The sequence below is a fragment of the Phalacrocorax aristotelis genome, chromosome 1, assembly GCF_949628215.1.
Source record: "Phalacrocorax aristotelis chromosome 1, bGulAri2.1, whole genome shotgun sequence".
Lineage (NCBI taxonomy): Eukaryota > Metazoa > Chordata > Aves > Suliformes > Phalacrocoracidae > Phalacrocorax > Phalacrocorax aristotelis.
The window spans coordinates 101,136,949-101,162,216 of record NC_134276.1 but is presented as its reverse complement, the minus strand read 5'-3'; the positions used below and the strand labels follow the sequence as shown (position 1 = coordinate 101,162,216).

Here is a 25,268-nt window from a genome sequence, read left to right as displayed (position 1 = left end):
CTTGAGAAGTATTCTAGCTAGTTTCTGAAACAGGACTAAACCTGCTCAAATCCCAAGCGTAAAGAAATCAGGGTACAAATTTTTTATCAATTTATTCTTATAAATGTATAAAAGGGATGCCTTAAAACATCACGAAACCACTTCATGAGATTAGGTTTTGTCATAAGAAAGACTAGAAGTAGTTACTTGCTTCCTTTCAGAATTCTTCCCGTGCTTACGTTATTAAAGCTCAGAACTGCAAATACATTGCGTATACTCAAGTGTACATGAGTACATTCTAAACCAAAACTCTTCTACCAGGTGTATTTGTTAAAAATATAGTATCTGCAAAATGAAAATAAATATATTTAGAGGGCTAGTGCTTTTTGTCCTGGAAGCAAAATTATGAAGCACATGGAGAAGAAAGAAGAAATTATTCAAGAAAACCTAAGCAGGGCTGTTAAATTCCCACATTAGGGAAGGTCAAATTATACTTTCCATTAGAGCCTGTAGTCTCGACTTGTATATTTAGAGCCTGCTGAAAACAATTGTAGATTTAAAGAAAAAAACAAAGTTGGAAAATGGGGCAAATATGACAGGTACGTTTAAGCCCAATCATGTACCAACTTCTGTTTTGTAAGTATCCTTAAAACCACACACAGCCTCAAAAAAAAGTTATGTGATTCGACATGCAAGTAAAAACATGAGCAAGTCAGTCTTGAAGCAGCAGCAGGAATACTGCAGAGAATGTATTATACCAAGTACTTTATGGCCAGTACTATTTCTGGCCTTAATTTATGAGTCCACTTCCACACAGAACTGTTGTACCACCTTAAAAAGAAGGCTTTAAATTACAATATGCAGTTAGATGGAGGGAAAAAAAAAAAAGGGGGGTGTGCGTGCCAAAGCAAAGGGATTCTTATTTCAGAAACAGACCAAAAAATGCAAAGCCAACCAGACTGATCAGAGTCACCAAAAAAAAAGAAGCTGCTCCCCAAGAAGGAATGGATAAGGGCCTCTGTTGTTAGAGGATCAGATCACTTGTGCCATTTACTCATACAAACTGCCGAAGACTGACAAACAGTAGATTGGACTCCTGAACAATGAAAAGATCTAAGGACACGGATACAGTGAAGAGCAAAACAAAACATAAAACTATCATAATTTCTTGCAGGTAGTAACAAAATTTTGAGTTGATAGAGACGAACAAGCAGAAGATAATTTCTTTTCCACTGTAGATCATACTCACCAATTATGGTCTGGCAGAAGAGAAGCAGTACAGAGAAGAGGAGAAATTTAAGGAGGGAAACAGGTTCTAGTCAGTAGATTTTGACAAAAGACTGAAACAGTTATACACTCATGATTATGGATTGGCTGAATCTGAAGGAGAAAAATCTGTAGTAGACTCAAATAAGGGATCCTGAGGATTTCTTGATTCTGCTTGAAACACAAAACATTAATGTGAGTATCTGCCATACGGCTGGTGCTTTAAAACAGACACAGGTAAAATCGGAGTGGGCATAAAACTAGCTCATATTTTCTGAAACCAAATCCAGCTCAGATTACTGGCAAATAATGCAGACACCACACAGATCCCAGTAACACAAATATCAGTGTTTCAAAACCACCCTCCAGAATGTGTTCACACTGAAAAAAACCTACATGTAAATGTAACTAATGCTAGGACAACCTAATACACTATGTAATATGGTCCAGTGGAGAAATCTACACACGAATGGCATACACACCAATAATCACCTAATTAGGAAAAACCACATCTAGGAATCATATTCCTACCCTTCTTGTAATGAGGTGGGTATGAGCCACTGCATAAGATGGAGGGATGGTTAATGGATTTTGAAACCTGAAAACCAGAACGAAGCACCTCAGATTTACTAGAACACATAAAACTGAAAACACAGACTAGGCAAATACTTCTGCCTTACAGCCCATTCCCTTGATGATATTAATATCACGCAATAAAAAAAGACCTTTAGAAATACTGAAGTACATGACAGATTGAAAACAAAACAATCAAAGTTTGTGATTTTTTTTTAAATTAAAGGATAGCTTGTAATACACAACCTTCACAGTTTAGCTTTTTAAACTGTTACGTAGTTGAAGCTTGTAAAGACATTCACAACATGATTTTTTGGAATCTGGTGTTTAATGGTTTTGTTAAATACAGGAAGAACACACCCTAGTTTACTGAAGAGCTGTTCATTCGTGTCATCTAGCGTTGTACTGGATGTGACTGGCAGATGGCTCCACAGCCAGCTAGAATGGGCGAGCAGCCCTAGCAGGCTAACCTGCAAAGCTGGCTGGCATCTCTTCTGTGAAGTCCAGACTAGGGTGCCTGGAGCACTGTTGTAAAAAAAAACAAACCCCAAACCCAAAAAACAAAACCCCGCAACTTTCTCTTCAACCAAATTAATATGTGAAGTTTCCTATGCCAGTATCTATTAGATATAGAGTACAAGATAAACACGCATAAAATGTTCATCTGAATTATTTCACAGTTCAAGGAAAAGTGAAAAAGAAATTATAGTACAGTTTTTCTCTTGGTATTTTTTATATTGTATTCATCTCTGATCTAGTACTTAGTAATCTGAACTTAGCTTAGGCTTTCTTTGTATAGTTACTATCACTGTAAAAAAAGACTTTCCCTATTTCCAAGAAGCTTTTGCGAGGTACTAGGTAAATGCAGCTACAGACCTAGCCAAGTAATTAAGAGAAGCTGGTTCCAGATCCAGTAAATGCAACCTCCATTTCTACAGTCTTGTTTTAACACCATCTAGAGATTTTTTTTTTTTTTTAAAGAACTGAATAAAGTGTGTGTTTAAAGTACAGGAAGAATTCTGCTGAGGATTTTAATTAAAAAGCTATAGCCCTCCATCACTGGAAAGCCTCCCTGACATGAGTTAGAGAACAGTTAAATAAAAGGAAAATTTACATCCAAAATCTTGAAAAATCTAGGGTTACCACACTTTATGAGCCATGTCTAATTTGTATGTGGCACATCTGGTATAATAGATATGATATACAAGCAGGCAAATATTTGAAGTAATAAGTGTTTCCCAGTGTTAAAATAAACACCTCAGTACTTCAGATTTTTGCTCAGCAATTTTTTTCTCAGCGGGAGAGGAAGCAGGGAAGGAAGGGTACTTATCTACTTATCTACCGTTACACTCTACCACTTATGAATTATCACTCACTCACTGAGAGTTTTGGTTTCAAATCCAAGTAGAAAGCATTCCATTTCATTTCATTCATGTTCACAATATTTCACTGCTTAACTTGGCAAAACATCAAAATAGAAATTTTCACCCTTCTTAACCTCTCTCGTTGGCACACCAGTTTATTAAGCTAACGCTCATAGCAAATTACCATTTTCCCTCTAAACCAATATAATTCTGTTGTCATGAACACCCCGTATTACAGCTTCAGCCAACTGGAGAATATTCATTCCTTCTTCACAGGTATAGGGCTACAGTTTCTGTCCAGTTGTTCCCCACTTACTAGGGAAATATAATTTGTTAATGACTAAATATTATCTGTTCTGATGACCACTGAATGCCAAAACCTTCAAAGAGTACATTAGACAAAAAACAGGTTATCAGGCAGAATCCTAATGTTCCAATTATCTGCACTCCCAAAACCACCTGCCATACTTTCTATGTCCATGCTATGTTGAAAATAAAACCAGAAGAGTCTGGAACAGGAACATACTTTCTGCAAAGGAGCTAATGATGACCAGCAGATATTCTCCCAGACTGAGTTACGTTATAGCCAACATGTATCAACTGCTTATTGATCGACCTGGACTTCATAAAAAAGAAATCTTCAATTTTATGCCAAGTTTACTTATTCTTCCTTTTGCCTTACACCCTCTTCCCAAAAATCTGACTGTCTTGTGCCTAAAATCTTCAGAGCAAATGGTTTCTCTGTTCTCTTTACTAGCTGGTTTCCACAGAGTTCTGCACTGAATTTTCTGGTGAGTCTTGCACAGTAGTATCATTTAGTGTTAAATGTACAATGTGTTACACCTATTCTTGCAGATATCCCAAAAAAGACATTTATGCCTTCTCTTCTTGTCTACTCCTATTTCTGCATAGAACACTGGGGGGAAAAAATGCTATTTCTGCAACTCACATCTGAAAACAGTTCAATTTTAAGAGTTCATTCTTTCAATTTACCTTTTTTGAAGTATTTATGGTGTTAGTTAAAGCGGAATTCTGCTGGATTTCCTACTTGATACTACTGTTTAGTCATACTGTGAAAACAATCAGAAGTTTTAATCTATTTTCTAGTGTAAAAAATGTCTTAACTGGTTTTAGGAAGAAAAAGCAGATGAAAAATAACAGAGAAGGTAGAGAAGGCAGCATGCAAATTCCTGATGACACACGTCAGAAGTACATGTAATTTATACTTTTCAAATCAGCTGACAGAGAAAAAAGGGAAGGGGAGATTTAGATTACTCATTCTTTATAAAGTATTTAATCATTAAAACTTGCTTGTTCCAAACTGTGTTCAGAACTGCAGGATTTAAAGAAAACCAATGAAGAGTTTTAAGACAACAAAGTATAGGAAAAGCTAAATTCAGTACAGTTCACCAAAGCAAGAGTTTTTTCCCAGCATATACCAGGTCAAGATCTGAGTTCCTAACTGAAATAAGATTGATTTCTCCTAATTTTTTTAAACCTATCAGTCAGCAACTTTCAGAATTATTTTGATATGAAATTACATTTTTAAAAAAATAGAAGACACAAGTTCTGCGATTTTTGGTTTTAATAATTGGTACTAATTAACTGTAGTAACAGTAAGTTATATATTATCCATCTCAAATGTAAATCGAACCAAAAACCAAAAAAAAAGGAAATAAAAATTACTGATAACAGGAAAATACTGGAAATGTGCAAGGAAACTACTGGGAGTAGAAATTAATATCATATAAGCAGAAATCGTCTTTCTATTGTCCCCAAAATATAAGCATGAATTGTCTGTAACAGAGATTAAGAAATAGAATAAATTTGCCTAGAAGATACTGATATGTTTTGAATACCTAAAATTATAACTGCTTAGATAAATTACTAAATCAAATTAAGACCATTTTATAATACCATTATGTTGCTGTGAAGGCCATGTTTGGCTGTTAAGCAACATAATTTCTCATCTTGCTTTGTCAGAAGGGTTAAAAAACTGCTTAGGAACATGGCATGCAGTGAAATACCTATGGCAATATCTTCTGTAATAAATTTCTAGCTCTGTGGCTACAGCATGTGGCTCTGTGGAAATCTGAGTTAATCAAACTTCAATTCCTAGGGACAAGATTAGCATAGCCAGTTAAATCCACTGCAAAGGTGATATTCTGTGCCTGAACGTAGTTTTCTAGCTGAATGTTTCCATACAGCAGGCATTTCAACTGGCTACATCAAGAATCTAATTGCCAATACTTTTTAAAAGCAAGAAGCCTCTTGGGATAAGAATTCTTTCCTACTTGAGGCTTTATAGCACGCTGGTACCGTGGCACGCAAGTGCATCTTCTGTCTATTTTTTCTGTCAGCACATTGTCAGTATTCTGATGGAAAAAACATGCCCCAGGAGAAGAAATCTGCATTTAGTTCCATAGAAAACCACGTAAATGTAACAACTGAATGGCAGCAGAATGGTGCTGCTAAGACAGAAATAAAATTATAGGCAAACAGGCTGGAGACACAGTGCTCTACTGACTTTCCAAAACCTTCCCATTAAAAATTCTGTTATGCCTGGCTACCACAAGAAATATCCAAGCCACTCACAGCTACTTTTCAAAAACCTTGGCAGTAGGTGATTATTTCACTTTTTTCAAATGGACAGATAAATTGTAATGAAAAATATTAAACATCACACGAGCATCGATCCTTGCTAACCTGACGTGGTCTACTAACTTAAAATTATTCTCTATCACATGAATTCTACATGACACCAACTACCACATAAGATTTTAAACATGCATTAAAGCAGGCGGCCACCAGCAATTCCTTTTAAATCTCACATCTGGTACCATATTCCATATGAAGTATATACATTACCTTTTGTTAATAAATCAAGCCATGAGTGAGAACTCTCTATTTAATTTCTAGTCTTGAAACTCACAAGCTGTAAAACAATATTCTTTTTTTTTTCCTGCATCTGTGGACAGTATTTTAAACTATCTTCTTTCAGGGAAGCCTGACAGATGGCTTATTGAGATCATATAAGCTTTCTTCTCTATTACTTCATAAATGTATGATCTTGACAAAACTTCTGTTTCAGAAGGCAGTAGCACAAACAGCTTATTGCAGGAAAAAGATCAAAAAACCACTAAGAAAATAGAAAAAAATTCTCTTTCTCCTAGGGCTGGGATGAGCATCTATATTCAACAAGGGAAGAAAATGTTTTTTAGTACAAAATGAGTACTTCATCAGAGAGTAATACCCAATGCCAGTAATAAACAGTTCTAAAATGGCTTGTAAGCCTGTTGGATACCCCTGACACCTGCACTTACACCAGTACATTAAACAACTACTTGTTCTGAAGGCATCAAGTCCTGGTTTACTCCAGTGAAGAGTGAAATAGTACTTTTAGCCACTCAAGCATTATCTGCATGTTATTCCTCCAGTGTTCATAAATCTCAGTTTCACTGCAACAGTCATATTGTGCAATACACCTCCTTAAAAGGAAGCTGGTTCTGTAACAACTGGTTTGCAAGACCAAATTAGTTTCTCCTTTAGCCATGAGAAAATCAAGTCTTACATTTAAACAAAGCAACTGATTATATGGGTGAAATGTTTTAGCTGAAAGATGACGCAGAGGTATAAAAAACCATTGTTCTCTTTCACTAAGCCCACAGCCCATCGAAGTCTACCAATAAGTTTTAAGGACTTAGAAATGGGCGAATGAAATTCCATTTTGAAATTTTAACTGCCTATCCAAGATTTGAATAAAGGTAGTAAATTAATGGATGGGAAGCATTACAGCCAGGCGGAATGAATTCTGAAGCTTTTCTACTGCCATGTAACATGCAATTACACGATATCCAAAAAGTACGACGTAGTATGTTGTAAACCACATTTTTAAAAGCATGACATATAAGCAATTTGTGGGATTCTGATTAGATATTAAAAAATTATTATGATGGTAGTAAAGATTGAAAGGATGACTAAAAATAAACAAGCAAAGCAGAACATCAAAATTTGCAGATTCAGTTATGACTGTAAGCAATATTATTATTTAGCCTCAACAAAATAAAGTGCTCTGCTTTCCTCATACTCCCCAGTTTTCAAACAAAAAAATTAGAAATGGAACCAGCACATGCCTAAGTGGAGTTATTACTAGCCTTCATGACTTCAGAAGAAATCAAACCCGAACATTATGTAAATTGTCTTTCAGGAGACAATTTGCCATTTGAACAAGGGAGTATTGGGCTTTTGATCAGTAATTGGTTTGCTAAGCACTCTGACAACATGTAGATTTTTCCCCAATTAATACCGCAATCTTCTTACATCCCACTTACTTTACCTTACGCTTAACATATTTGCTAAAGAAATATTCAGTAAATACCAATAAGATTTGTTCCCCTGAATGCCATATTTTTATTTCCTCTTTACTATGTCTCAGCCTCCATCTCCCTACTTTTTTTTCTCCTCTTGTTTTCTCTTCAGTATGCCTCTTCATCTGTGAATGGACAGACTGATGATCCATTCAAACACAGATCAAATAAAAAATGTCTATAGGATGGTTTATAGTTGTATTCCGCAACTGTGTAATGTAATCTGCCATTAAAGTTTTGTGTTTGCAAAGAATCCTTTAAAATACTTTTGGTCTTTTTATGTAAGATAATATCATCAGTAAAAATAATGTCACAGTTCAGGTTTACAAAAAACATTTGGAAGTTCATCCATGTTTAACAGTTAAACAACAAGAACAATGCCAGTAAATTCTTTTGAGAGCAACATGAGGTACAGCATTTTATAGCAATCCTGGGGATCACAAAACTGCAGTGGGGGAACCTCGCTTTTTATACACACCATTCTACAGGCCATGACATTTTAGGCTCAATGATATGAGGTGTGATAAATGTAAGCCTTCGTTTGAATACAAACAGATTCTTAAAATATTTTAACTAGGAGTGTAAGTGAAAATAAATTAGGCCAGTGGGATTTAGGTAAAGAATTCAGATTCTGTGTGATTTTCTTAGTTTACTGCTTAAGGTAGAAATCACACAAGCTTTGAAAGTTTTTGGCCCTGGAAACAATTAGGGAATTATTCTGAAATCAAATCACTATATTCTGACTGGCAGCATAAGAACAAACAAAAATCTGTACTTATTCTTAACAACACCAGAACAGGTGCCATCCAAACGTCCCTCAACAGCCTTGTCCTGAGTTTCTTATCTCCTGCCTTAGCTCCCATACTGTTGTAAATCCAACCTCTTTTTCTTCTTTTTTTCCTAACAAGGGCAAAGAGATGGAGATGTGCAAAATGGAAACTGAAAGGCATGATCTAATGTCGAGTTTCTAAGAAATATGATTACGCCCTTCTCCCTGTGTAGCCAGAATGAGAAACTGGCATCCCCAGAGAATAATTCAGGCTTTGTGCAACTCACTTAGTTGTAGTTCAGTATTCAGATCTTTATTGTAGTTAAAAATAAAAGTAGTTAAAGTCAAAACCTAGCACACAGCATGTTTGTCTCCACAGCTGACAACAGTGATTCTTCCTATCAGCTTCCTAAAGTGACCAGACAAAAATTACTCTGTAGCTGTAATTCTAAGGCAGAGGTTATCCCTACATATCACCTAAAGTGAGTGTAACAGCCAGAGAAGTTGCCAAAGCAACACATCCTCAGCTCCGCTTCTCCAGAATTCCAATTTTCTGGAAAAAAACAGGGAGTCTGTTTGGAACTTGGATGTGCTGAATAACTCCAGCACGTCTCCTTCGGGAGTCAAGTGTAAGAAACATGTGCAGTGCCCAGCCAAGTGCATTCCTTACTAGCTCCTGAACAGGGGCTTCCTCAGCCACACGTAACGTAGAGAACACATTAAACAAACACATTAACAAGCCATTTAGATACCTAACTGCTATTCTCTTTTACTTGAACACAACATCTTCAATTTGTTCTTTTACTAGTCTGATGATTATAACAATTACAATAAAAAGCTATGGAGGAGAAATGTAGATCCATGATTTGTCTAAGCCCCGAGCTTCTCAACAAGGTTAATTAGGGAGGTGGGGAGGTTGTTTCATTGGACCACATTATCAACATAACTGGTCTTGCTATGTCTTCCCCTCCTCTTTTTAAGTCAATGCGTCATGTTCTACTGACTTATGCCTGTTCTTGAGTTTTTTAACTTATTACTACGAGCACATGACTTCATTAGAGGCTATATTCTGATCTGAGCTCAGTCCGGTGGCAATAAGGTGGCAGGCTTCCCAGTGCACAGAAAGCTATTCGATAGCCCTACCTAACACGTGTTCACACTGACACTACCGAACTGACACAGTGTTTTGCACCATATTTAATATGCTACAAAACGATGTTTGAAAAAGTATGAAAGTCTCTTTCTCAATGAGGTGCAAACATTAATCTATAAGTCTTCTGGGTGGTTTAAGCTTAAGCAACATTTCTTTTTGCTAAATAAATATTAAAATTCAAAGGCACAATTGACAGTCACAGAGTTAGCAAACAAATAGAAATAATATAAATGTAACATGTAATTAATATAACAATATTTTTATACTGACACGATATATTGTATTCTATTATATACATTATATACTTTTTCAAATTAATCCTCCTCTTAAAAAAAAACGCTATGAGTTATAACTTTAGCATTCCATTTTTTCATCTTAATACAAAAAGTCTGTTTTAAAATGTGTGCATGAAAACGGCACTGTGTAAAACAAAACAGTAAAATGTTATTGAAACCCTTCCATTTCCATTCTTTAGCTCTCATTTTAACTGTGCAGTCTTACGGGGTTTCCTCTCATATTTAACGAATGATGAGTCCTCCAAGGCTACATGTGTATTCACACGACAATGCGAATTGTTCAGGAACTTCCAGCAGCAGGGTAATACAATACACTGTAAGAGTTCAATGTGGGTTAATTGCTCTGCAAAACGGGTATCTTTTTTTTATGACTCAATCCCCTTTGGGAATGCCAAACCTCCCCCTGCACTGACAGAAACCGTGCAAGCGGGGGGCCCACTTCATTAACAGGAAGAAAATCTACTAATTTTACATAACAAAAAAATAAAGAGGAACATATTTTGCCTTCAGTTCCATGAAAAATCAGACACACAAGGTGCGTGACAGGAAAATAGGGACCTAATTGTTTAGCGCCCTCAAGAACTGTTCACAACAGGTGGAAAGAAAGGCACGGAAAATTGACGCAAAGGAGATGACAAATCCTAATACAGAAATCCTTCAGCAAGCATGTAATGAAAAATGGTATTGCAGAGAAGAGTCTGGGAATGGCACAGAACCAAATCAGTGCCAAAAACTTCCGAATTCCTCCCCTTCTACAGGCGAGGAAGGGAACAGACTCTTGGCTGTATTACAAAAATTCCTGCATGATCTTTTGTTATCAGGCTGAAGGACAGCTTTCTCTAACACTGGATGATGCAAAACACTACCAGTAAGTGAATGAAAGAATAAAGTATGAAATATTATAAATTTAAAACTAAATTAGCAAAAATAAGTGTTGAAATTTGATTTTATTTAAGGAAACAAACATATTCTGTTATTTGAGCTAATCTTTAACACCAAAGGAAGGCAGGAAATATTGAATATAAAGAAAACCCTTGAGGGAAAAAAGCATGGAAGTATCTATTCCAATGCACTACCTTTCTTCTTTTGAGAATAAAAAGCCCTTCAACCCTATAAATACAAAAAATAGAAGTTTAAAAGTTAGTAACCTCAATGATGTAAAGAACAAAGGAAGATGGTACTATATCAAGGCTAAGTGAGAGGTATGTAGATTAAAAGCATAAAATGCCTTAAAGAGCAGGTCTGCTGCCACTAGTATCTACCTTTAGTTTGGAGGCTAGACATTCAGCAAGCAAAGCATTCTTACCTCACACTACAGTTTAACAGACAAAACCAAGGGATCTAAGCTTTTAAAAGCAATATGAACTACAGTGAGAGCTCTCTGCACAAAGTACTCATTATCCAAACTCGTAAAATATTTTTGGTTATGTATCTATAGAAAAGGTTATGTATAAAATGTATACACCACTGAAATGCAACTGACCAACTTATCAGCACACATTTTTAAAACATCCAACAGTAATGCCTATTTCCTGAGAGAAATGCATCCTTCCTGCCCACCATGGTATTTTCCAGCTCTCCAAGGAGAGTGTGTAGTGGGTTAATTTTTACAAACTGTTAATGCTGGTGATAAAATGTTTATTTATAGCAGACTATTAATGTACTAGGATAGTCTCACCATGCTAAAAGACAAAGATTACTCTTTGAACGCTTGGTACTCCAACAGCCCATACATCTTCAAAAGATTAAACCACAAGGCCAGTGACGCAGCTTGCAGTGGGGTTTGACTATTACAGCAAAACGGCTTCTTCAACCCACCTGAGCCTAGATTATGAGACACAGCTAGCTAAAATAATATTAAAAGCAGCAAACAATTTTCATAGCTTTTAAGAAAGTGGTCAATCAAGTTGAGCCAACACTTGTAACAAGAATGATTCTGGCTTGTAGTTACAGTCCTAGTAGACTTCTGAGGCAAGTATCTGAGAGGGAAGGCTTTAAACAGATAAGCCTGATGATGGGATGAAAACAAGCTCTGTGACTGTATGGCATATTTTGCAAAGGCTATGTTAATGCCAAGCTTCTTTCTTCAAAACACATTTCAACCCATTCCCCACAATTTATCTGATTTTGTTTTTTAAAAATATGGCTTAAACTGAGAATCAGCGAGATCAGCGAGGTGCACGGACTGACTGAACATGAGGCCACTGTGTTTACATAGAGTAAAACATCACAAGGATTTTTGGGGAAAAAAAATCACTAAGTACGAAATAGAGTTTGTCAATCTCAACTTGTTTGCTTGTGCCTCTGTAGTGCCATTCCAGTCTCCTTCAACTATATGCTATTCTTACTTTTCACTACCTCATACCTGCATTAGCAGCACACATATTTGAATACAACAAAACAAGTGTTTTAAAATAAAATGAATCCTAATGCTCGCTTTCCAAAATTAAAGCTGTAGTACCATTTTTAAAAATTTAACAATATGAATCTTGAAAAGCATAAAGAAAAACTAAAAGGGCACCAACACTGTAAAGGATTTTCTTTTCCAAAGTTTCTAACTGTTTGGAAATTGTTTATTCTAAGCTGACATTTTATTTAAATATCCTTTTCAGCAATTACGAAAGCAACTTCGCCCCACATTTCATTTCCACTAAAATTCACCATTTTTGTGTCAAACTCTTCCTAACAACAGTACTTTGAGTGTCTTAAATATTGGGGGAAAGGGATCCACAATGGCATTTCATATAGAATATATGACATGCTGGCTTAATCATGTATAAATCAAATCTTCTGCCAACTAAAACATTAAATCAGGATATAAGGTGCCAGTAAAGAATAAAACTGAAATATATATCTAATTATTTTTTATTTTTAATGAAATGCTTGTGAAACCATTCCAGCCAATTACAGTGTGCTAGAAATATGTCTTTATCAATCTCACATCTGTGAGTCTAATAAGTATATCTCTACAAGGTAACACTTGTATCACTATACCAGATGCATCCTCAAAAATAATGGTTTCATCTTAAATCATGCAATCCCAGACATGCTCTGAGGAGAGAGGCAGAGAAAGTGGAACTGCTTCTGGCAAGGTTAACCTGTTCAGGTGACATTAGGATAAATATCTTTGAAGACAAAGTTTCTGAAATGAAACTTACAGAATGTCCTTTTAGAGAAAAACAAGGGAGCTTCTAATCTTTGGTAAGGATTTTACATTTTAGTTTAAGAAATAAAAATGGCAATGTTTTTAAAAATAGTCTCAAATGTTTCAAATAAAGCTTTTAACATGAAATCATAAAAGCACTATTGAGCATTTAAAACTATATGACATTTAAACAAGACTTTATTTCACAATTAGATTAATGCCATTTAATTTTAGACACCTACAGGTGAATTCACACATTGTTTGTTACCTTAGGACACATAAATGTATGCATGTATGTTAATATCACGCATAATAACAGTGTGTATATTACTACACAAACCACCAAGACCTGCCATCTGGAGAGCTAATGAACAATCAAGGGATCCCAAATTAAAGTACAGAATTTTGCCTTAGAATCTTTAGGACAACACTGTCAAGTTCAATCTATTCACTTAGCCTCCAGAATCAATTTTTCAAACTTTATGACAGGTCTAATAGTTTCCACCTGTTTCTCTTGCTTGACTTTTGACTGGCATGTTACCAGCCAGGGTGGAAATGCAGACAAAGACCCCTATTAGGCTCCGGCTGTTTCTCTACTGTGAGGTCGCTCAGCCATTAAATTAGTTCCAGCCCACTTTCTCCTTCCACGTCTTAATTTTTGGGGGGTATGAAGGTTTGGGGAGTGGAAAGGAAGAGAGACAGAAGTTTGACATTCGGTTGGTGGGAAAGGTATAAGAAAATCTGAAGTCATGCAAGTTAAATGCTACATTTAATTTACTAACTGAATAATTTACTAACTAAATTTACTACTAATCACACTAATTAAGTTCTTGAGGTGTCTGTATCATATTTTCAATCATCGCAAACGTGGTAAAATTTGAGCGACCTAAGAAAGTCTATCATGTAACATGTGCAATATATGATTATATAAACATGGAATGGCAATTTTTTTCTGGGAATCACAGATGATCAATAGGCACATTTTTTGTTTAAGCAAAGAAACTCTTTTTTCCTGAGGTATATTTTCCTGTCATTCAGAATTGCCAATTAGAAAAAAGTGACATACACATAGCCTAATGAATTTCTATTGGTTCATTTGGAAATACCTTAAAAACTTGACAACCTTTTTCTTCAGTAAAAATTACCTAATAGGTATTTGCATTAATTTCTAGTGATTTATGAACTATTATCAACTGTGAAGTCTTAAGGTACTTTGCTGAATTGCAAATCACGTGGACTACATTATTCTGTTATCCATGACAACAAAGTATTTAGAATAATATCAACCATAATACTTAAGACAAAGATTTTAAATTATTAAAACAAAAAAAAAATGTATCCTGCAAGATAAATTTAATTGTTCAAATTATAATCTGACTAGGATCATCTTCCCTGTATAAGCTACTTAGAGCCAGGGCTTCCAGTTTCCATTTTACCTGAAAACTGACTACTCGAGCTGCACCATGATGGGGAAAATCTTGAAAACCTACATCTGTAAAGAATTCGTTACATTTGGGCTATTTAATGTAAAAAAGCAACCTGGGTGCTGACCACTCTGCTGGTACAGCACTTTAAAGAGGGTAAAGGTTCCACCATCACTGAAAAACCAAGACCATTTCTCTTAGCTCCCTTGCCTTTCTTGCTAATATAATCATATATATATTGGCCAGACATGATTCTATTTAGCTTGTGATATCTAAATAAATTCACAAAACTCTTGAATTATATACTTCATCTTACTGATATGTGTGAGTAATGTTACTGAGAACCACCACCAAAAACAACTGTCAGAGAAGAAAGGTCTTGACCTATTAAATTATCACTTTGTCAGTTTCTTCACAGTACTTCTGCTTTCCATCTAATGGGCTGAACATGCTGGCTGAACATGCTGTGAATACTAAAAATTAAGAAGCAAATGCTACAAATGCTTCTATAACTCTTTTCTTCGTGGCCGCTTATTGAACTAGCATGTCTGCCTATGTCCAAAAGCCATTGCAAAATCAGTTGCAGGACGAGGATGTAGATCTGAGGGAAGAGGAGTGGCAGAATTAAATAGCAACTTTTTTTTTAATGTGTGTGCACAGAAGTACATATGCACACACAGACAACAGTTTGGAATTGAAAGAAATTTGTATTTGATTCCAATCAAATGTTGATCCAACTGACTCTAAGTTGCAGTATTTTGGCACAAACCACCATTTGTAAATTCTACCACAGTGTCAACTGTAAGACTACAAAATGATTTACTTTAATACTGTTACAATACATCCTCATTCACAGATTTTGTGCGCATATATTCTAAAAGAAATCACCTTTACTACTTGCAAGAAGGCATATTCTGTAAATTATATCGGTCTCACAATTCAGGCTCTCTAGCTGATAACTAAAGCTATTATTGCTTGTTAGCTAATCAGTTAAAATAACATTCAAGCTGATTTAAGTGACGATGTTGATTAAAAAAAATCCAAACCAAAATTCCTGAGGTTATTTTCAACAGTAAAATTCATCTGCAATTTCTGCAGATAAATTAAGACTGATAGTCAAAAGTAGCTGTCAAGAAAAGTTATAGCTGCAGGTAGAAACACACATAGAAAAATCTGTCCTGAAGAGCAACTTCCCAAAGACAGTTTTTTCCATCAGACTACTTCATGAAACATAACAGTATAGTCTTTGTACATAGACTCCAACCTAAGATTTAGTAACTGTGATTTTCATATCGCTTAATCCCATTCAAAACCCTAACGAACTACCTTCTCAAAGGTATCTCACAACTCATTCACAAGGGTCATCTATGTGATGATGAAAGAATGTCTAGTGTAACACTACCTGACTTTTAAAAAACCCCAACAAACCACTAAGGAGCTTTTTAGTGAAATATTCAGTAAAAGGAATGAGAGAAAACAGTAATGCTAAAATTAAGGCCACAACCTACTTGGTATCACTTTTGTCAAATACCTTGTAGTAGATAATGCACATAATCTCCTAAATATGTGCATTTAATACCTTAAACTTTCCTATGGTGATGTTCATGCTTTCAAGAGGAATAATGATTAAACTCCACTGCCAAGTAAAAAGTTGTCACACGCAGATTTTCCCTTTATGGTTTTTATACATTATCAATTAATAATCTATGAACACAGAGATGTCTCTTCTGTGTCCTATCTAGAAGATAATCAGGGGTGGGTTTTTTTGTTTTGTTTTGTTTTTTTACTTTGGCTTGCTTGTAGGCAACAAATAAACCAAAGAGAAAAAAGTTAAAAAGCTTCTTTCTGAACATTGTTTGTTACTACAATTGTGAATTCCAGATCAGAAATCTTTTTCGGTATGGTCAGATCATTATCTTACCCATCTAGAAGATTCATTGTTGTTGTGGTAACTTCAGTAAAAAGAAGTATCTTTCCAAGCTTCTTTGTTTCAAGATTCTGTTGATATGTCTTCAGGCTGAAATGTTCTGATGAGAAGCTTCCCATCTCAGTGATGACTTGCATGAGAGATGGAGTTATCTCCATTTTTGATTCACAGGATGAAACAAATTTAAGAGACACCTTGCTGGATGTTCTTAATCCTTCAGCATCTACATTTCCCTCAAGCCATTTCAGAAAAGCAAGATGGATTTCCTGTGGGCAAGGGAAATAAAATAAGGCATAGAAATACAGACCACTACATGTGAAGACATACATACATTCTTCCGAGAACATTTTCACTCAAGCAGTCATCTTCTATTTCAAAATAAGAAAATTAACTCAATTTCCTCTTCAAAGATCAACTTCTGCTGCTTGTTCTAGTCCAGTCTGGCCTGACTACTTGGCACTCTTTTCCTAGACTTAAGACCATGCTACTTTGCAGATTAATTAGGCTTAATCTTTCCCTGTAACAGGGTTTGTAGTGGTTCTGCTAGATACTAAAGCATGGAGTGCACACATTCATCCGTATTATGCAGGTTTTTCAACATGCTACATTTCTTTGCTGGAAGCCCTTTAGTCCATTGCTAAGACTCGATCTGAAGGATAAAGCAGCAGCTAAGAAAAACATTTACTAATTTATCAGCAGAATAACTGCTAAAATGGCTCATACCTTCAGCTAACGGAAGCTTCGCTACTATTACTTTAAATATAGATGAAAGTGGCTGTTCAATAGCTAGCTAAAGGAGAAGCATCTATCTCAAGAATGCACACAACTAAGAAAATTCTACTACCAGTGTATGAAATGCAGTTGTGTGTATGCTGTTGTCCTTGTGGTAGCTGTGCCATTGGCTTGGACACATTTCTGTGCAAAATATTTAAATGTGAAATATGCATGTACATACACATAAAATTTTATATCTCTACACATCAAAAGTTTAATTTTTCTCTCCTTTATTTTAGGTTATTTAGAAATACATTTTTTGAATATGAAATGAAGAGATGAATTACTGGGATTTTTACCTGTCTGGTGACACCCTGAAACAACTGTTAGACATTCATAAAACTCTTTCTGGAAATATCTATTTTGAGAGATTTAATAGGAAACATTTGCCATGTCTTTAGAAACAGTAAGTTAACAGCCCACAAACACAGATGCTGGGATTTCTTTTTGCTAAGCGTGTAGCTTAGATTTCGAAGATTGCTCCTTCTAGAGACAAAGTGGTCTTTTATATATGATAGATGATATACGAAACCACAAAAATTGTGTATTCTATTTTACTGAAAATAATGTACTAGTGATTCTTGCCCTCAAATTTTTAAGAGGAAAACATTTGACTTTTGAATAAAAAACTTCTAACCAAATATATGCCTTTCCTTCCCATTACTGCCATATCTGGGAAACAGAATACAAGTGTTTCCTACCTGAGTGCTGAAGACAGGACTAAGCTCTCTTACCCTTGAACAAGATGTCCCTGAGCTCCAGCCCAACTCTTTAAAACCCACAAACTGCAATTAAGAGCAAACTTCCTATAGTTATCCATTCAACGAATTACTCCAATTTTCCAAATCCTATTGTTAAATCTTAAGAAGGAATGAGAAAAGTGGCCCTGTTCCTAACACCTCTCCATAGATTTTTCCATCCTCAGAAACTAAACATTAACAAGTTTCATACGGACACTGCTTCTTGTGTGACGTTCTTTGTATGCTGAATGTTAGCAGACTTACTGGTTTGCAGCCCTGTAGTATGCGTAGCAGAGCATAACACAAAGAAAGGAACAGCCTGTTTCTAAATGCAACCAGGCACTAGTTTCTAAGCCCCAGGACGATCTAAGGGTGACTCAGTAGCTAAATTTTAGTTACAGAGAAATTACTTCTCATTACTTGGTTTTCTAAAGCTCCATCTGAACTCTTTCCATGTAGCTTCTTGGATAAAATATGCTTTAAATATTTTCTTCCCCTTTTTTTTTTTTTTTTGCATGTGCATCATAAATGATGATGTGGCATGAAAGATTTTATGAGCATTTCTTTGACTTGATCTGCATGAAGCACTTGTAGCTTCACTTAGTGTAAAATCATAGCTTTGACAGACTGCTGCTGAATTCTTTACACACTATCCTACTTGTTTTACACACACACAGAGTAACTTATTAGCTGTAACTGATATTTAGAAAAATTACAGCTTTCATTCTTGTGAGGGCATATATGGAAACTGTGCTTAAGCAGAAAGTGCATTTTCCTTCTGCTTTCCAAACACAGAAATTCACACAGAATAACTGAGCATGCAAGTCCTAAACACAAAAAATAATTCTAACTCACATAAGGACAGATTTACAGAAACAGACATTAAGTTAAAAAATAAAGATGCTTAAAGTATTATTACATATATTATTACATTCTAAGCAAACAATGAAAGTGCTCGATACTACGCATCAGAAAGCCTGGTATACTTTTGCCACAGCATACTTTCTGAAAAGACTGAAATAGCGTATATTTATGGGTGATGTTACATTATTACAAATACGCCACACAATTCCTACCATTTACCCTCTTGAGTATATTCTTTCAGGTGATTTTTTTCCCCACAGATTTTAGGTTTACTTCTTGATTTAATTTTCTTGTTTCTAATGCATACTGAACCATTTAAGAATTGTTACATGTGTGTAATTACGAAGCTAATTTTTCCCATAACGTACACACATTTACTGAGCTGATCAAAAATATAAACATGAGTAATACATAATCAAAAACAGCATTGGATTTTTAAAAATTCCTAAAAAATGCTTTTACATTTTTAACACAGCAAAGTTTCAAGTGCTGTCAATGTACACACTAGAAAAATTAATTTTCACTGTAAGAACTTTGTTAACACAAAGTTACAGAAACATGGATATTGAACCAATGCATTTAGGTCCCCACAATTATACTGGCACACACAGAAGTATATTTTTGTGTAACAAAATAAACATACTGTATTGGGTCTGGCTGAAATTGAGTTAATTTTCCCCATAGCAGCCCTCATAGTGCTGTGCTTTGTATTGGTAGCTAAAAAGGTGTTGAGAACACACCAGTGTTTTGGCTACTGTCAAGCAGTGCTCGCACAGCATCAAGACTGTCTCGCCAATATTCCCCCCTCACCAGTAGGCTGGGGGTGGGCAAGATCTTGGGAGGGGACACAGCCAGGAGAGCTGACCCAAACTGACCAAAGGGATATTCCATACCATGTGACATCTGTTCAGCAACAAAAGGTGGGAGAAAGAAGGAGGAGGGGCAGCATTTGTTATTACGACATTTGTCTTCTGGAGCAACTGCTATGTATACTGATGCCCTACTTCCTGGGATGTGGCTGGACATCGCCTGCTGATGGGAAGTAGAGAATAAACCTTTTGTTTTCCTTTGCTTCCATGTGTGGCCTTTGCTTTTGCTTTATTAAACTGCCTTTATCTTGACCCACCAGGTTTTTTTCCATCTTATTTTCTCCCCCTCCCCATCCTGCTGAGGAGAGGAGTGGTAGAGCGGCTTGGGGGGCAACTGGCATCCAGCCAAGGTCAACCCACCACACATATACAAGAAGTCAGGGTTCACCTCTGCTTCAACTCTATTCAAAAGGAATATAATCACGTCAGAACCTCAGCTGTGCAGTTTGTTGCCAAGTTCAGGATTCAGCTTTGAATTCAAAACCTATCCCCAGCTGCGTCCGCCGTTCTGCAGCAACCTCTGGTGGCCATTTAAATGAAAACTGTTGGTTCAGGAACTGTCTGGCCTTCCACACCTCTGGGACCAGATCAGGTGTGTCAAGCAAGGCACCCAACACAAGGTAAGGGAATACCCAAATTCCTGGCCACTGCTTACCCTGATCATCATCAGAATCCTAAGACATGCAGGTACAAGCTTTAAATGAGTATGCAATCAAAAAAGCTGTAGCTGTTACATATTCAGGCACCGACAACAATATCTGTAGCTACTTACATATACAATCATACTAAAATCTGTATTATACGTATTATTAGTAACATACTTTGTAAAGATAATAACTACACTTCTTTTAGGGTGGCACAAATGTATTCTGAAATGGTTATTCATCATTACCACACCAGTTTTGCATAGGAGAACTGAAGTCAAGTCAAATTTAATTTCCTATAAAACTGTTCATTCTTCAAATCACATTTTAGATGTACATTCTCTAAAGCAAAGATATTGCCTTCTTTCTTAAAGAAAGAATTAAAGTTGATGTGTCAACCAAACAACTTGGAGACAAGAGAGCTAATCAGCTTTTCACAGTTAAAATAATCAACTAAAAATTTAGTATTTATAGTGAGAAAATTTTTCTACCCATATTTTAAATGGTAAAGCAAAATATATTTTCAATGCATTGTAAAAACCAATTAACAATAGGAAAGCACTGTACCAAGAGAAACTACCCACCACTTCTCACTAACAAATTCTCCCTCAGCACTCCAAAGCACAACTTAAAACCTCCCGGACAGAAGCATGGAGAAATATGAAATTTTGAAGCAGTGACAGCCTCACTGATCCGGTGTGCAGGGACAAAGACATCTACCAGCAGAATTCTGACTGTCAGACTGAAGGTGTCACTAAATGAAAAGTTGTTTTGAGCAGGTAGGGAGATATAGTGGATGTTAATTCACAAAATTCAAAGAAATAGGGAGTTAAGCTACTGCATACTACATACTCTCAGCTCCTCCACTGATCAGCACAAAGGTTTATTAGGGGTCACTGTATCGAGGATTGGCGGTCTGACCGTGCAAGTTGTTGAATAAAAGCTTAAATGGTAATTGTAATATAAAGAAGGAAGAGTAAAAGCTGTATTTTTTGTGATTTAACATCTGTTTTCTATGATTTTAAGAGTTTGGTCAGGTGAGTGAAGAAGTTTTCTTTAGCTTTTAAAATTCTTTTTATTTTCATAATCATTACTTTCACTTTTTCTTAATGCTTACTTAGCCATTGAGATTGAACAAAAAGGAGAAAAGAGGGAGACATAAGAGACAAAAACCAGCTGCATACAGGCCCTTCTCTGTTGTAGTATAAAATATCAGAAAATTACAGCTCCTGATGGAGAAGATTTTATTTGCACCTGGGCTCTATCAACCAATGAGACTTACACACAAAGCACATAAACTCTCAGCTATAATGGCTCAAAATAATCCCAAATCCAAGACTCTAGTCTTACATTCCATTTTTTTATATAAATATAATTTTGATGTATTTTCTTATTTTTATATGTATGCTCGTATACACACTCAGATACATGCAAGTATCTCTCATTAGGCATATTTGGGAGCTGCTCTTTTCTACCAAACTCTGTGACGATAGATCGTCGTATCAATGGAATTCTTTGTTAAGACAAAAATCAGTCACAGCCTAAATTAATTTGGTTTCTATTAAAAACGTGGAGGTGAAACTAAATAAAAGCTAAAAATATAATGCCATAAAACAAACAAACATTACACATCAGTCAGCTCCTTTCTTGGGAGGAAAAGTGAGACAATTAACTATCGATGCTCTAACCAATGACTCAATATTGTGACTATAATATAACACTTTATTTTGGCTGTTGCTTGTTGAGTAAGTGAGGCCAAGCATTCATTTTCTGGATACATAGCTAGAATACAATTTAACGTTTTTTCTCCTTTGCATGAAATGTAGTAATTTTCAATGAATTACCTCTGTTTTGCTTCACTGTACTTTAAAAAAGTTTGCATTTGATGTATTGATTCATATATTATCAGTTGATGCACTGATTAAATCACATATGCATATATGTTTGTTAAGTGCAAACAAGTGAAGATTACAGAGGCATAAAGTACCAATCTTTTAGAGGAACACATGAATAGCCCATTTGGAGCATAACCATGTTTATAGACATCATACCTTCAATATGGCTAACCTGCTTTTTTTCCTGAATTGGCTGTTTTCAAATGAATATTATTCGGTTCAGGTATGATCTTAACTGTATATATTTCATATGAATTCTATAACAGCACTGATGTAAAAGAACATTTTAATAGGGACTGCATGGCATATGGAATCTGATTTCAGCTTTGGAATAAAAATACACATACGCATATACACATACATGAAAAAATATATCCTCCTTGTATTACACAGCTTTGCTCAACAGTGCTATAAGTATAAAGGTGTTAAATTAGCCACTGGAGAGCTTCCATAGCATCTCTTGAATCCAATAGAAACAAACTGAAGTCCAATGTGGTAGTAAGCAGTAGGCTGGCGCCAGCAAAAAACACATCTACAGTGGCAACTCCAGCCCTGAACACTAGCGACTTAGGAGGCCAGCAGCAGGAAAAGCCAGCTATTAGCACAAGAGGGCAAGGTTTTGGCAGACATTTCTGACTAATGAGGCACACAAAATGCTTTTCTGATGCTGCCTGTGTTTTCACTTCCTGTAATAATGCCATACTTTGAGATGTGAAGCAGATGACAGTTTCATAACACAACCATAGCCCCATTTTAAAGCCATGGTTGTATTCAGTCAATATAGAAAAATGCTAAAAATAAATAAATGAATATTAAATGGCACAAAAAAACCCTTACTGTAGATACACATAAGATGCAGAAAAAATGTGAAGTAATACACTATCCTTATAGTTTTCAAACCCTAGCACGTATGTATTACCTTTTACTGAGGCTTTGTGAAACAATCTATAAGTACTAAGTTTAGTACCACAACCTTTCAGGAAAAGGTATTATTTTCTTTTACAAGGTGGGGAAACCCAGTACGATGTCTTTCTCTTTAGGAAATGACTGAAAAAAAGAAAAAAAGAAAAAAAAACAACCATAACTTGATAGATCAGATGAGGATAGATAATCTCTTGGCAATCACAGCCCTGACAGAGGAACTGGAAGAGGATGAAGAATAGGCCTGCGGTAACCTCCTCCACAGAAACACTCACAAAGATGGAAGAATGGTTGCTCTTCCCTCTCAAGGACAACAATACTGGCAATTAAGTTGTAGTGGCCATCTTCTACTAGTTTAGCAGGATTTCATAAAAGTGTAGATGGCAGATGTACTATTTGTGTTTGTGTGTTAAAGCCAGTGTCTCTAACCAGACAATCAGATGAAGAAATTTCATTAGATAGTCATAATTGTTATTTCAATACTGTTCAGATGTTTGGTAAAGTTATCACACATTAATGACCAAACATCTATGTCCGGAGTACTGAAGAGCTGCCCTTTTCGACTTAAGTAAATGTAAGCTTGAAGATAGATTTTTAACAACTGAAACAAAAAGAATAAATAGAACTGTAAAACATAAAGGCTATTTATAACACATTCAAAATCTGATTTGAAATATATGAAGTACTCAAATTTATTTTCAGAAAGCATATATAAAACTTTTAATAATAACCACTTACAATTAATTTCAAAGTTCAGTCCTTGTTCAAGGAAATAGATAAAAATTGAGCATGCTACAGAGTATCCCTCCACAGCCCCAATGGCTGATTTTAATCTGTTTTAGATTACTTATAATATTTTCATTTGTTTTGCATATTTTATTAATAGGAAGACATATTCTAGCTAAGGTCACTCATCTGGGCTAAGTCAGGGGAGAATCCATACGTCTACCTCACTGTATTCAGCATGCAGAGGGCCATTATTTTCATGATTCTCTGTGTTAGTTCAGAGTATAAAAATCTTAGGAAGGAGAGAAATCCCCAGTTCTCCATTCCCTCCTTTCCCCAACCCCCGAAGAACTTCATAAAGATTTTATTGTAGTACAACCGAGGTGTATTCTCATTTCATGTTCTCATGAACTTCTGTAGTTACTTGGTTGATATTTGCTATGCATTCTCAGGATCCTACATAACTAGAAAATCTGTTTCAGTTTATTAATAATATTTCCTAAACCCAGATACAGTGCAAAACATGAGCCGATTGCATAGAATATGGAAGGCCATTTAATTCACAACCAACTGGACTGTTAGGAGTCTGTAGTGCTTTGGGTACCTACTTTAGTCTGTAATATATTTTCTCAAGAGACGCAGAAAAAGCTAATAATTTCTGAAAGATCATTCCAGAGACCAAGTTCCTTATTTTTGTCTCTACACTTCAGTGTGTTTTTAAAAACGAGTATTACATTACATAAATGGTTACACAGTGCCTCATCTCAGCAGTATGGGGAGTAGAAACAGTAACGTACAGAAATGGTTCCTTCTTGACGACTGATATGTGGAATACCTGGTCTAAAAAAGGGGAAGATTTTTAACAAAGTGATGCAAGGTATCCTTATCCTTTTTATTGCAGTTATATTTCTTTGAACATGAAGCATCTTAAGATTTCAACCTCTTCCCAGTCTACATGTCCAGCAACTGCTCATAAATCTGTGCCTAAATTTGAATCCAAAATTAAATTTAGCTTTAAAAAGCACTGTATGTAGGCAGAAAATTAATTTATCCAACATGCCGCAGTCCATTCCAAAAACAGGCTGCAGGGCCCAGGTTAGAATTCACCGCCTAGTGAAAAATATATCACATGTTACCTTCTGTAGGGAAAAGAATGCTGTCAATAAGGCTAAAAATAAGATAAAAAGAAATCAGCAAGCAATGAAAAGGAAAAATGGTCTTCAAGTTTTTTATATCAGTATCTCTCTGTTGGTTTTTGCACAGTTATGCTTAGGTATTAGGTTGCTAGAAGGCACATGCTATCATTCAGTCATGCAAAGCAAATACAGGAAATGAGGCAATCGCATTTTTTCTTTATCGTTGCATGCAAAAAAAAGTACAAAAAATTATTAAAAGGATGGAACAATAAGAAAAAGAAGACAAAAAAGAGTGAATGCATACTGCTCTAAGCAGAACACATTTGTTTTGATTTCTCAATTTTGATAAAGTACTACCATTTACGGTCCCCGACTATGTATCAGTCTCCAGAGCCACAGGAGAAGGCTAGCTATGAAGGTCCCACTGCACTGTCCT

General features: G+C 35.7%; 1 protein-coding gene across 6 annotated transcripts in view; it reads right to left on the bottom strand.

Moving 5' to 3' along the window:
* HLCS (holocarboxylase synthetase) overlaps positions 1 to 25,268 on the bottom strand; it is a 128,978-nt gene that overhangs the window by 66,053 nt on the left and 37,657 nt on the right. For all 6 annotated transcript variants that reach the window (XR_012661683.1, XR_012661684.1, XR_012661679.1 and 3 more), the window contains exon 6: positions 16,258 to 16,529. Coding sequence is in view for 3 of the 6 variants with exons in the window: in XM_075100269.1 (XP_074956370.1) it covers positions 16,258 to 16,529 (272 nt within the window). In the remaining 3 variants the exon portion in view is untranslated. The remainder of the gene's footprint in view (positions 1 to 16,257; positions 16,530 to 25,268) is intronic.